At 30.4% G+C, this 12,928-nt stretch overlaps 2 protein-coding genes across 3 annotated transcripts in view; both read left to right on the forward strand.

Moving 5' to 3' along the window:
- LOC108684800 (protein piwi-like) overlaps nt 1-773 on the forward strand; it is a 7,246-nt gene extending 6,473 nt beyond the window's left edge. The window contains exon 12 of the mRNA XM_018189294.1: nt 124-773. Within this exon, the coding sequence (XP_018044783.1) occupies nt 124-773 (650 nt within the window). The remainder of the gene's footprint in view (nt 1-123) is intronic.
- Nucleotides 774-4,746: 3,973 nt separating this feature from the next.
- LOC108685081 (serine/threonine-protein phosphatase 4 regulatory subunit 4-like) lies at nt 4,747-12,928 on the forward strand. Of its 2 annotated transcripts, none has more exons than XM_018189719.1 (16): nt 4,747-5,068; nt 6,930-7,180; nt 7,313-7,386; nt 7,667-7,773; nt 8,034-8,263; nt 8,406-8,528; nt 8,638-8,741; nt 8,902-9,093; nt 9,181-9,339; nt 9,420-9,602; nt 9,684-10,130; nt 10,202-10,319; nt 10,674-10,713; nt 10,808-10,881; nt 11,165-11,210; nt 11,497-12,928. In XM_018189719.1, exons 1-16 carry the CDS (start codon nt 5,022-5,024, stop codon nt 12,926-12,928), a joined length of 3,627 nt encoding a protein of 1,208 aa, XP_018045208.1. In that variant the 5' UTR covers nt 4,747-5,021. The 2 variants fall into 2 exon arrangements, with proteins under 2 accessions (XP_018045208.1, XP_018045216.1); XM_018189727.1 differs by having other exon boundaries at nt 10,808-10,821.

The following is a 12,928-nucleotide window of genomic DNA, read 5'->3' on the forward strand; positions in this document are numbered from 1 at the left end:
CTGGAACTGAAAACAAATGTAATGCCGGATATCTGATAATCGGTATCCGGTAATTTTACCATTCGATGCATCCCTAATGTTAGTTATGAACTAAAATAAATAATTCTAAATTTATAATTATAGTGACTATGGTGGCAACTGTGGACCAAACGCTGACACAATATTTTAGCTCTATTGCTTTATTTCATAGCAACGAAGATCTCGGTGACCAACTTTGCGCAAGTGTAAGGAAAGCTATCATGGCTTATAAAGAAAGAAATAAGGCTTTTCCTGTACATCTTGTAATTTATCGAGATGATGTTAGTGAAGGTCAACTCAGACAAGTTTACGAAAATGAAGTGCAAAAATTAGAAAAAGCGCTTGAAAAATTGTATTATGGTCCGAATTTTAAGCTGATTTTTATTATTGTAACTAAAAAAATTAACGTTCGGCTGTTCGATATGAGAGGTCGTAACGCTAATCCACGTACCGGAACAATAGTAGATGACGTAATCACCAATCCGCTAAGATACGATTTTTTTATTGTGTCGCAACAAATTAGGCAAGGTACAATTTCACCCACTTCATATAATGTGATTTTTGATAATACTGGACTGGAAGTAGATATAGTTCAAGTTGTTACATATAAACTGACCCACATGTACTATAATTGTTCAACTACTGTCAGAGTACCAGCGCCCTGTCATTATGCGCACAAATTATCGTTCTTAGTGGGACGATTTCTACATCAACCTCCAAGTTCACAGTTGGAGAAACAGCTATTTTTCTTGTAACAAGAAAAGTTTTTTCCCATTATAGATATATATGTATATATGTGTGTGTGTGTGTGTGTGTGTGCGCGCGCGTGTGTGTATGTGTAATCACGTTTTGTAACAAGAAAACGCGAACACAATTTGTTGTTAATATTGCGTCACATAATTAGCTATCAAATTATAACTTTCTGAAATTTTATTTTTTATTTGAAAGCCAATTGTGTGACAATTCTTGTTATAAAACTTCCGATATATTTTGTATACTTAGGCTTAGGATAACTAAAGTGATGAAAATGTGTTCACAACTTTGATATTTCCTAAGAGAATCATTTGATGTGCCAAAAATTATTCTGGTAAGTTCCTAAGAAATAATTCAGATAAAATATTGAAAAATTAAAAAATACATCTTTATATGTATAAGTTGAATATCTTTTTTTAATATCTTTTTAGTATTTTATTCAACGTTTTACGATTAAAGATAAGAACTTCTTAAACTTTTAATATCAAATACGGGTTTCTTCCACGAATAATTATAGATGTAACTTGATGTAGCAGAATTATAATAGTTTTAAATGCTGACCAATGATTCAAAAAGCCTAATGATATGTAAACATAACACATATATCATAGATATAAAATATTTTTTGAAGATTTAAAAAAATCTCTTAAGAGATATTATATGTATATTGTATATGTATGTAATAAGGTAATCGAATAATTTTATTTTTTAACATTAATCAATAAATTTATGACATCTTTAAATGTGACTTTGGAATGTTGTCAGTAATTTATGACGTCTTTTGTACAGGATGTTGCAGATACATACTAGACAATATGACAGGTTGCGTGATAAACTTTGCATGGGCAGGCGCAGTTTTATAGGTAATGGCGGTGATTTTTATACATTATACATTATAAAGTTTATACATTATATAGTTTATGTTATAAAGTCATCATCTATTGAACCGCGCCTGTCCATGCAAAATTTGCCGCGCAATCTATCATACTGTCTAATATGTATCTGCAACATCCTGTACGTCTTTAAGATAAAAATATTGTAAATGGGTTAAGACTCCTGGAATAGGCACACCACAGCCATATATTTAATCGTGATGTATCATATATTTAATCGGAAACGAGAAATAACATGTTGATTTTTGTTATGTGTCATTTGTAAATAAAGACAATTTGGATAAAATGATAAAATTGCTTTAAAACATTTATAAAAATGGACGAAAACTATAACATAACTAATTATGTTTATCTCCCCCTGATAGTAAAGAATTATACAAAGAATGTTAAAAGGCACATATTATAAATGAAAATATGCTATACATTGAATGAAAAAATTTTACGCCTTTTGTCACTTTTTATGATTATTTACCATCAGGAAGAATAAGCATAGCTTCCGTTTATTTTTACAATTATTTTAAAGTGATCTCATAATTTTATCCAAATTGTCTTATTTTACAAATGGTAATAAAAATTGGCTGTGATGATTATTCAGGATAATGATTATTATTTACGAGCCTTAAGAATACAAATTATTATCAGATTATGAATTCAAAATCTCATTTAAATCTACGCAGTATCTTATCATTTTAACTATTCTGGAATTGACGATTGTTAATGTCTATTTCAGTTATTTGTTTAAAAAATGACACATTTATTTTCCATTCACGTAAATATAATTCAGTTTAGTTTATAAGATTTTCTATCATAAATATGATTATTTTAGCGTAAAAGTGTATTTTATTTTTATCCATGTAATACAATATGTTTACATAAATATTGTTTATAAATGTATATTTGTTCAATATATGAAATTGAAAAATGAAACTGTCAATTATATAAGTATATGAAAGCACGTTGTTTGAACTATTAAAATGTGAACAATTTTTATTAAATGTCTTGTTATCTAATAAAAATATGAATACATTTCTAAAATGTAGATAATTTATCCCATTGACTTGAACAATTTGATAAAAAACAACTCAGATTAAAAATCAGATTAGAAGAATAAATTAGAAATTCATAATTTATATTTTTAATTTACATTGAACAGAAAAAATTGATGCTATGTCTAAATATACAATCGTACATCATGACAAATTGCAGCGTCAAATTATGTTTTGATTTCTGTAATTTTTGTAAAAATTTGAATTTAGTGTAATAATATCTCCAAATGCATATTCGTTATGATTTTTCTTGTTTCGATTATGTTTAACATGAATGTATCTTTTGTTCTCAAGAAGAATGATGTATTTAGAAGGTTATATAAAATTAGACAAAATCATATGGAATTATATGGCATAGAATCATGGAAGAATATTTGGTGAATCTTCGTTTGGATAAACCATTACCCGATATAAGGGTATGTAACATTAATGGTTTCATTTCCTTCGCTTGTCTTCACTTGCACGCGTGTATGTAATTTTACTCGACAGCCTTTATAATCAGCATTCAAGAACTTTTCTCTGATACTGATGTTGAACAAACATCCATGCGATTCAATTACACGCTTCACCGACCTCATTTAAATAATCCTTACTTAGAATGAAGAACAGTTGCAAAAGCACTCCTTGGATGCTAGCTTGGAAAGGAAACCTATAGATAGAGCACTACATATCCTTTTGTAAGTAAATTACGCGTTTTAAATTCTGATATCGAATAATTAATGATTCTCAATCTTTATTAATTTAAAGATAAAATCTTAATATGTATTTGCATAATACATTTTTTAAACTTTGAAGGAAATCTTCATATTCTCGTATAAGTAAATTACATGTTTTAATCCGATATTATTGAATAATTCAATATTTATATTGTTTTTAAATGATCTTTTTCTAATTCAAAGTTCTTAATTGATATCTATTTTTAACATGATATATATTATGTGATATATAATGTGATAGTTTTAATCGTTATTTCTGCTTATCAATATTTTTCTTACTATTGCATAAATGCCGATATATATATTGAGTATTAAAATTGCTATTAGCTAAAAATTTCTACGCGAGCTTGCACATGCAGAGAGCAATTTTACCTGTATTGCCTCGATAATTCGACCTGTTAAACCTTGATCGGAAATGCGTAATTTACTTGCGATTGCCGAAACAAGGTCAGCATGGCGTTAATTAAATCTCGCGAACATATATAAGCGTGTTTTCAAGGTAGCAGTAGATATTCTTCAATGTAGGTAATGATGTATTTATACGATAATTTACAATTGGACTGACAAGCATTAAATCTCTGTAAATCTACAAGCAATACTTGAAAGCTTTAGTTTATATTTATGAACACTTAATCTTATGATACGCCACAATTTTACAAGATTTAAAAAATCTATTATGCAGGTAAAAAATACTATTCATAATAAAGTGAATGGAGATAAAGAATTATAATCGATAAAGTGCAATTGTTTCAATAATTTCTTTAAAATTAGAAATAAGAAGAAAATATATTCTCTGAAATATCAAAAAAGTAATTCATGAATGCTAACAATTGCTGTGATAAATAAAGAATTGATAAAAAGAAATATTAAAAAACAGATACACCTATTATATATACGTATTTAATAATTATGCAAGTTTTCAAATTGAACGTTCGAATGTTCCTCCTGTAAACAATATAAAACGACTATAGTCATAACAATCGCAAGACTATGATTGACGATGATCCTTTCAATGTCATCGCATCCGGAGTGGATCTCCAGCGTTCGGGAAACACTCGGTCGATTATTGCGTAGATTCTTTTTCCCGATGCGTCGGGGCCGGCGCATCGGATTGCCGGATGACGCGATCATTAAATCATCTTTTGTGTCACGCCAGCGGGTTACGCAACAGCGCCCTCGGCGTGTACTAACTGTGTGCATCCACGGGATGCGTCACGACGTGCGCGCGTCTTCTCGACAAATCCAATTGGTAGTTGATACGTGGGTCGCGTTCGTCGCGTATTTGTGCGCGCCCAGCAGTCGTGTTCTGAGTACCGAGCGTTGGGGCATTAAATTACGGATAGCACGGTCACGAATCGGATGTGACCGATAGACGCAGAGATCGGATACTCGCCCCGCTCGCTGTTCAGTTGTCATTTACGTTTTCGCGAGTTGCACGTGGCCGCTTTCTCCGCGCATTCGCGTATTGTGTCATTTGTGTCATGGGTACGCGCGTGCCATTCGCGTGAGAGGTACATACATCCCCGACCGCGATTGATCGATCCTGCCGCTCTCGCTGACTGCGACGAAGTCGATGAGTAAGATGCGCCTCGAAAATGCTGCAAGAGGGAGATGAAACCTCATACGAGATCGCGTCCGATCCGTAAGTACCCGGACGCGTCTTCCCCGTCGGCATGTCATGTCACCTCACGTAGCGTTGCGTCGCGTGAGGTCGATCAAGAGTTCATCCCCTTGCCGGGAATCAAGTTTGTTACCCTTCTCATCCCGCGCGCGCAACTCCTAAAAATAGCCACGCGATCGTTCAAGGAGCAGCGCACTGTCCTGTCATAGTTGAGCGCGCTAATTATAGTCCTTTAAAGACGACATTCCACGCGCGAGGGATGTCAGGATCGTGAAAGGTTCGCGGAACATCCGAGAGATTAGGTTAACTAAACGCATCGAATAGTAAACAATTTTTATTTATTATTTATTATGGATACTTTCTATTTGGTGACACAAATATACAAGTATCTTTTTCTGTTATTCTTTGAATATCAAGAAAGATAGAATTGATGTTATTAAGAGGGTTTGCTTTACTGTAAGAGACATAGATGACACAGTGTAAGGGATTCTGCTCAATAAAAGAAACAGGGAACAGAGAATATAAGAATTTCAATCTATCAGAAACTATGTATTCCACAATACATGATTTCTGATAGGATGAAATTCTCTGTTTTCTGTTTCTTTTATTGTCCCTAACAGTCCATTATTATATCCTTGTTTACCAATTTAAAGATGAAATGATCACGACTCACTACAATGTGTTTCTTAATGGAAAGTATCTATAAGACAAGTATGATTATTTCATCTTTATTGTTAGCAAACAACAAGAATGTATTGATTCATTATATTGCACTGTGTTATCTGTTTCTTGCTAAATCACTCTTAGTAACACAAGTATCATTCTATCGCTATTCATTGAATGTCAAGAAAGATAGACCAATGTTTATGTCAACTCATGTTAATAAATGGAAAACATCTGCTACGAAGTGCTTCCCATTTATATTTCCCAGCAAGATACACAGTGTAAGATAAAAATTTAAATGGATGGGCAAATTAAAAGAATGTAATGATTCACTGTATTACACTGTGTAATCTATTAGTAAATTCGGTTACTTGCATTACATCAAATTAGTACATATTAAAAACAGATATACATGAAATTAACAAAGTTAAATGTTAAAAACGTATAAATATTTTAATCAATTAATTATTTAATAATGGCATTGTTAGGTTAGTTAATAAAATATACATGTATTATTTCATTGTCAATGTTGATTATATTCTGCTAATGCATTGAGTTATTGTAGATAAATAAAGTAATCTTCAATGTGTACTAATTTAGTGTAGTGCAAATGACCAAATTCACCATGTCTTCTGCTGAGAAGCACAGATTGAAAATGACAGTAGATGTTTTCCATTTAGTGACATATTGACAAACATCAGTCTGTCTTTCTTGACATTTAATAAATAACAAAGAATGATACTTGTGTCATTAAATGGCCCAAGTATCTTGGCAAATGTATTACATTGTATAGCGAAAGCCAAGCCTATCAGTTTTTTTACATATGATTCATTAAATTGTTTAAATGTTGAAGTTACTTGACCCAAGTATTACTGCATCATCTCCTTGATCGACCATTACCGATCCTTAATGTTTTCAGTTTCTTTGAAATGAATAAATAATTTACCAAGTTCTTTAAACAATTGGAAACCTGTCAGAATGCTTAGACTTAAACTTGTAAACAATCTATTATCTTTAATATGTACACATGTATTTTTTCTTTTTAAATGTAAGAAGATATAGTTAAAAAATAACAACATTCATTAATTATTCGTAAATTATCAGCAATATATATATATTCAAATAATTTTGCATATCCTCTTACGAATCAAAAGTGCAAGACGATGATTTTTTTCGTCATATATGTTATTTCTTAAGAAAATATTTGGTATTTTTTCAGGAAGGGAGATGAGATTCAGAAACTTAGTGTTATACAAAGTCTACCAAGTCTTTTAGCTACTGATAAACAATCATGTATGTCTCGAGTGGTACCTAAGATGCAGCAGTCTCTGGCTACTGCATCAACTGAATTTCACATAGCTGCATCAACCACATTCAAAACAATTTTAGAGCAGAAGCTTGTCAGCCATAATGTTTTTAGTCAGACATTCCTTCAAAGCATATTAAATTCTTTAGACAGTCGTGATCGAGGTAAACATATTTAATTAAAATAATTATTACTTTAGAGAATACAATATTTTATAGTTGAAATTTAAATATTATTTTTGTACTGTTTGTCGCTATAATTGCTTCTAACTTTTATTATATGTGTTAATGTTAAAGTTATCTGTCATGCATGGTTGGAGACCTTGCTAGATGTGATAGACTTACTGCCGGTAGAAGTCATAAGAGCACAGGTTTGTACAGGCAATTAAAAAAATTGATATGTTTGATATTTTATTTAAACAGATGAAAAAAGGAAATTCTTTTATTTATTTATTATATATCAACAAATATTAAATTCAGAAAGAAACTAATATAAATAAATTACAATTATGCGCATCAGCTAATAAAACTTTAAAAAAATATATTTATATTATAAATCAATGTTTGAGATATTAAATTGCTGTAAATGTAATAACATAGCACTGCATAGCACTTTTGGATGGATGGTAACAAGAACACTCTCACATACAGATTCTTCCATTGACTATAAGTAAAGGACAATTGTCACAACCTATCTACTCCAGGATAACGTGCAGCAGGTTATTAGGAAAGATTTGTACAAGATTTGATTCTTCAATGTGAGTATATTCAAATATACTTTTATTTCATCGTTTTTATACGCAGTAAAAGCTTATGATAATTTATTAAAAGTTTATTCAGCAATATTTAGCAGTATTAAATTAGATCATATTGGCCACAAACAGTTACCTATTATTTTATCTTTGTACATAAAGAATATTAAAACTACAAAAAGAATATTAAAACTTCTACATAAAATATTTAAATAATTTTTAATTCATTATTTACAAATTCTAAATAACTATTATGAAAATTTTAGGATACAGAAAGAAGTTCTACCAACAGTGCACTCCCTTTGTCAGGATGTAAACAGTGAAGTGCGAGCTAGTATCTGTTTGCAGCTGCGTTTTGTTGCAGAAGGTCTTGATGCTGAATCTGTAAAACCTGCTTTGCTACCATCTCTTGTAGAATTGGCAAGTGACGAAGAAAGCAGTGTAAGATACGCCTCTGTACAGACAATAGTCTATTTACTACCTCATCTTCAGGAAGGTGAGTAATTGTATATTTTAGAAATATTTTTTAGATATTAATAAAAAGAATAAAAATTACATAGATACAGTATAGATACAGTATAGATTAAACAGATACAAATTAAGCAGTAAAAATTAATTTAAGTATAAATTGTCTACAGATATAATAACAAATATAATAGCCCCACTTGTTAAAAAGTTGTGTGAAAATGCAGCTAAATCGAATGATAATGTGATATGTGTAACAGCACAAGAATTGGGAAAACTTGTACTTGGCCTAGAAAGTAAGAAACAATTTTTTTGCATTTATATTGCATTTATTTGCATTTATATTGACAGCAATTCGATCTTAAATAATGTTTAAATGACAAAAATGTATATGTGTTATTTCAGAATGTTTATCAATGTCAGAGAAAACATGGTTTATAAAATACTTTCAACAACTTGCACAATTGGGAATATCATCACTGAAGAAAGAGAAACCACATCTTACGTTTGTAAGTATTATAAGCTTTTTATATAAACTAAGTATGGATACATGTATTAAATAATTTTTCTATAGAAAAAACTCGTGTAGTATATTTAATGTATAATATTTATTATATGTACTGAAAATAATTTATAAATTTAATATTAATACAATATTTTGTGTTTTAGATTAGCAACAATCTTACACAGGATGAACGATATGTTGAATGTAGAAGGCATTGTGCATTTAATTTGCCAGCAATGTTCATTTTCGTATCAAGTTCTCCAGAAGATGTAAATGCGATACTTACAACATTTAATGAATTGGCAAGTGATCATTATTATATGGTTCGGAAAACAGTTGCGTGTGGGATTCATGAAGTAAGATTTTAAATATTACACTTATTGAATATTGCACTTATTAAATTTTAGTAACATTTGTTACGTATAATAAAACATTACTTATAGGTAGCAAAGATTCTAGGGCCAAAAAACACACGAATAAAAGGAAATTTAATAAAATTGCTAAAAGATGATTCCGAGGAAGTGCTTCAAGGTTTAATTCCTCATATAGGATTAACACTGGAATGTTTAGTTGAAAGTCAAACTATTGGAACAAATAAAATGGTAATTTAATTTTGTCACATATACTTTGTAATTCAGAATCATGTTCTTAAGATATGTTTTCATTATATTATTCATTATAGGATTCTTCTTTGATAGAAATAAGTAAAGCTTTATTAAAGTGTGAAGCTGAAGTTGCAGGCACACACAATTGGAGACTGGCATTATTAATGCATACGCAGTTAGAAATTTTACCTAAATGTTTTCCCAGTGATTTTATATACTCATATTTTATTCCAATGGCTTTCTCCAGAATTTTAAATGCAGTAAGTCTAAAATATTTTATTCTTCTTTGAAGCACGATTTACAGTTTTATTAAACGTGTGAATTCAATTCTACAATTTTAGCGACCAATACCAGTACGTCTTGCCGCAGGAATACTTTTTCTTCTCCTCCTACGATATAATACGAAACCTATACAAAGAACGGAACTGCGTAATAGAATCTTTATAGATTTAGCTAATAGTTCTGACTGTTACGCGAGAATGATGTTCGTTCGTATGATGATCGAAGCATTAGAAATCTTTTCTTCTACATATTTTAAAGAGCATTTTTTCAATGTTTTATTGAATCTGGCTGAAGATCCGGTAGCTAATATAAGAATGAAAGTAGTATCCTTAATGCCACAGTTGAAAAATCAATTGTGGATGCCAACCGATAAGAAATTGTTAACATCATTGGAGACAGTTGTGAGACATTTGGTAAACAATGAAAAGGATAGAGACGTACTATTTACTTTAAAAAGTGTTACACAGAAGTTGAATGAAATGGATGTCAAATATGAAAATCAAAGAGTAAGTAATTTAAAAATATCTAAGTTATATGAAAAATATGTTTCTCTGAATACTTTTTTGTACTTATGTAGTTAACAACGAAGCTTACTAAACAAGATATAGAAGATGCCAAAAAGTTGGAAGAAGAAAAAAGGTTGTTGAGCATAAGTGCAAGAAAATCAAGCATTGGTGATACTATAGGTAAAAAAGGTATTTTTACTAAAGTAGAGATACTTTTATACTATTAAATATTATATATCTATATCTATATATTGTCAGTGATGTATGTTTATATGTCAAACATTACTATTGAGCAAAAACATTTATTTGTATAGTATATATACTACAGGAAGAGTCTTAACTAATTACGAAACTTCATATTCAAATAAAATATATGTTTTAATCATAGAATCATAGAATGTATTTTATTTGGTTATATATAATTTGTTCGTTATTTAATAGCAATAAGTAGTCAGAACTTTTTAACTTTTGTTTTAAAAAATTTTTATTAGAAAAGAAATTAATATTAGCTAAGAATTTAAATAATAAATAATATTTGTTTAGGTTGGACAAGAACAGGAACTGATAGTTCTACAAGAAAATTGTAAGTTTAATTGAAATTATATATTTCAATTTATTAAATAATATAAATTGTCAAATTATTATTGTTGTTATCTTCTATTAAATTTATGTTTTAGATCACAGTCTAAAGGTGAGCACTTAATGAAGAATATGGAAGAATTACATGAAACAAAATTGTTATTAATTAAATGTAAGCAACTCATATTATTTAATGACAGAAGTTGGGAAGCAGAAATTCTTATCCAAGTAATCCTATCGTCTGTCTCTTGCAAGTCCAAGCCAATTTTCCAAAGTACAAATTTTTAATTTGTGTTAGCGATTGAAGAGAGTGATTAATCGGATTTTAATAAATGCTAATCAAAATTAGTTGCAAAAAAGCTTACTAAGACAATTATATCAACATATATAATAATAAAGATATTAATAAACTTTTAATTTTAAATTTATCTGAACTGAAATATGATGTTTTGCAGATGGAACTGCATCCTCGCATCAAGTAATCGAAAGCTTAAAAACGAGGTAAAGAGAATTTGGTAAAGAAATATAAAAATAAATTTAGAAGAATATAAAACTAATGCATGTTTAAAAATAACATAATTAGTTTTATAAGCTTAAATTAAAAATTTTGAAATTAATGAATATTATGGATAATTATATAAATATATTGATTACTATTTATTATTTAATTTATTATATTATTTATTTATTATTTAATTAAAGATTTTTTACTAATATGTACTAAAATACGAATTAATGTTTTGTTAACCAATCTAATTATAAGTTATATTTGCTTTGTATCTAACAGAATTCAACTAACACATCCATGGGAAAAAATAGGGCATTTCAACTCACATACTAATTCATCGCATTTTAACTTTGTGAATGGATCATCTAATGATTATATTACGCCTAAACCACAATGTAACTGCTCCAAGTTAACAGTATTCCAAGCTCTCTTGACATTGCCGGATGCTTGTGAACAAGAATACGAAAGTGACTCTCAATGTTCGTATTACGATACTGACAACGATCACATAAACTTTAGAAAGCATTCAGTCCAAACGAACGAATATAGTCCTTCCACCTTTACAAAATCTTTTTTTCTATCGCTTGTAAGAGATAATAAACAAGAGCAGCAACATTCTCTACTAACACGGGATTATTCACATGAATTTTCTACTAACATCAGTGGTAATGATAGAGCACCGAACTTTGCCGCTTTAAAAGCATTAACAAACGCAGCTCACTTTAATTCCTGTTGGACTTTTAGTTCCATGCCAGAAATATCCATGATGCAGTCAGACGATGAATTCTTGGTAGACACGGGTATCAGGATACCCACTCAATTCTCCATTTCTCAAAGTACATCAAAAATTCCGCATTTGCAAGATTTTATCGCTACAAGGAGGCAATTAAATAATACTACTATTCGACCTAGACGAGGCAGTATGAATTTCGATAAAGGAAAGTTTAAGAGACATTCCTCCATTGAATATGAAGATTGCATGAAACGTAGGACAAGTGAGAATGAATCATCGAGAAGTACATCGATTTCAATAGACTACGAAGAGGGCTTGCGACAACATAACATGGTGAAGGAGAATTTGAGTGGTCAACACTTGTCTAAGACAGATGCGAGAACTAAAAGATATTCTGCTCCACAAGGAAGAACTAGATTTGGGTGGGATGTTAATCAAGAGCGATCTTTAGACGAGAAATTTAAAAGAAATTCTTTGATATTGGATAAAGAAAAGTTAAAATTCACTAATTCTAAATGCACTCTGGATCGAACCAAACGGCATTCCACCAATTTCAGTTTAAAGCTCCCTGATACTAAAGAAACGAAGCAGCTTGTAAAACATCATAGTCTGGAGGATCATACCACGGTACGTCGTGCTGTAAAAGGATACTTTTCAACTTTGGACGTGAATCATAATCAGGGTCTTAGTAAAATTCCCTTGAGAAATGTTGAATCTCGTAGCAGGACCGCGCCTGCCACCAGAGCATCTAGCCCTGTACATGTAGAAACACGATTGAGATTTGACATTGAGAATTGTGATGATTCTCAAAGTTCTGCTAATGACAGACATTTGAATAGATTTAGCTCAAGTGACGAAGAGGTCGATAAATTATGTAGGATGCTATTACATTCTCAAACGGCACAGAGTAGTACAGGAATAACACCAAGAAATAATAGAGAGAGATATCCTGTTCATTTGTTGATGAAAAAGCTATGA

This window comes from Atta colombica, unplaced genomic scaffold (genome assembly GCF_001594045.1).
Source record: "Atta colombica isolate Treedump-2 unplaced genomic scaffold, Acol1.0 scaffold100, whole genome shotgun sequence".
Lineage (NCBI taxonomy): Eukaryota > Metazoa > Arthropoda > Insecta > Hymenoptera > Formicidae > Atta > Atta colombica.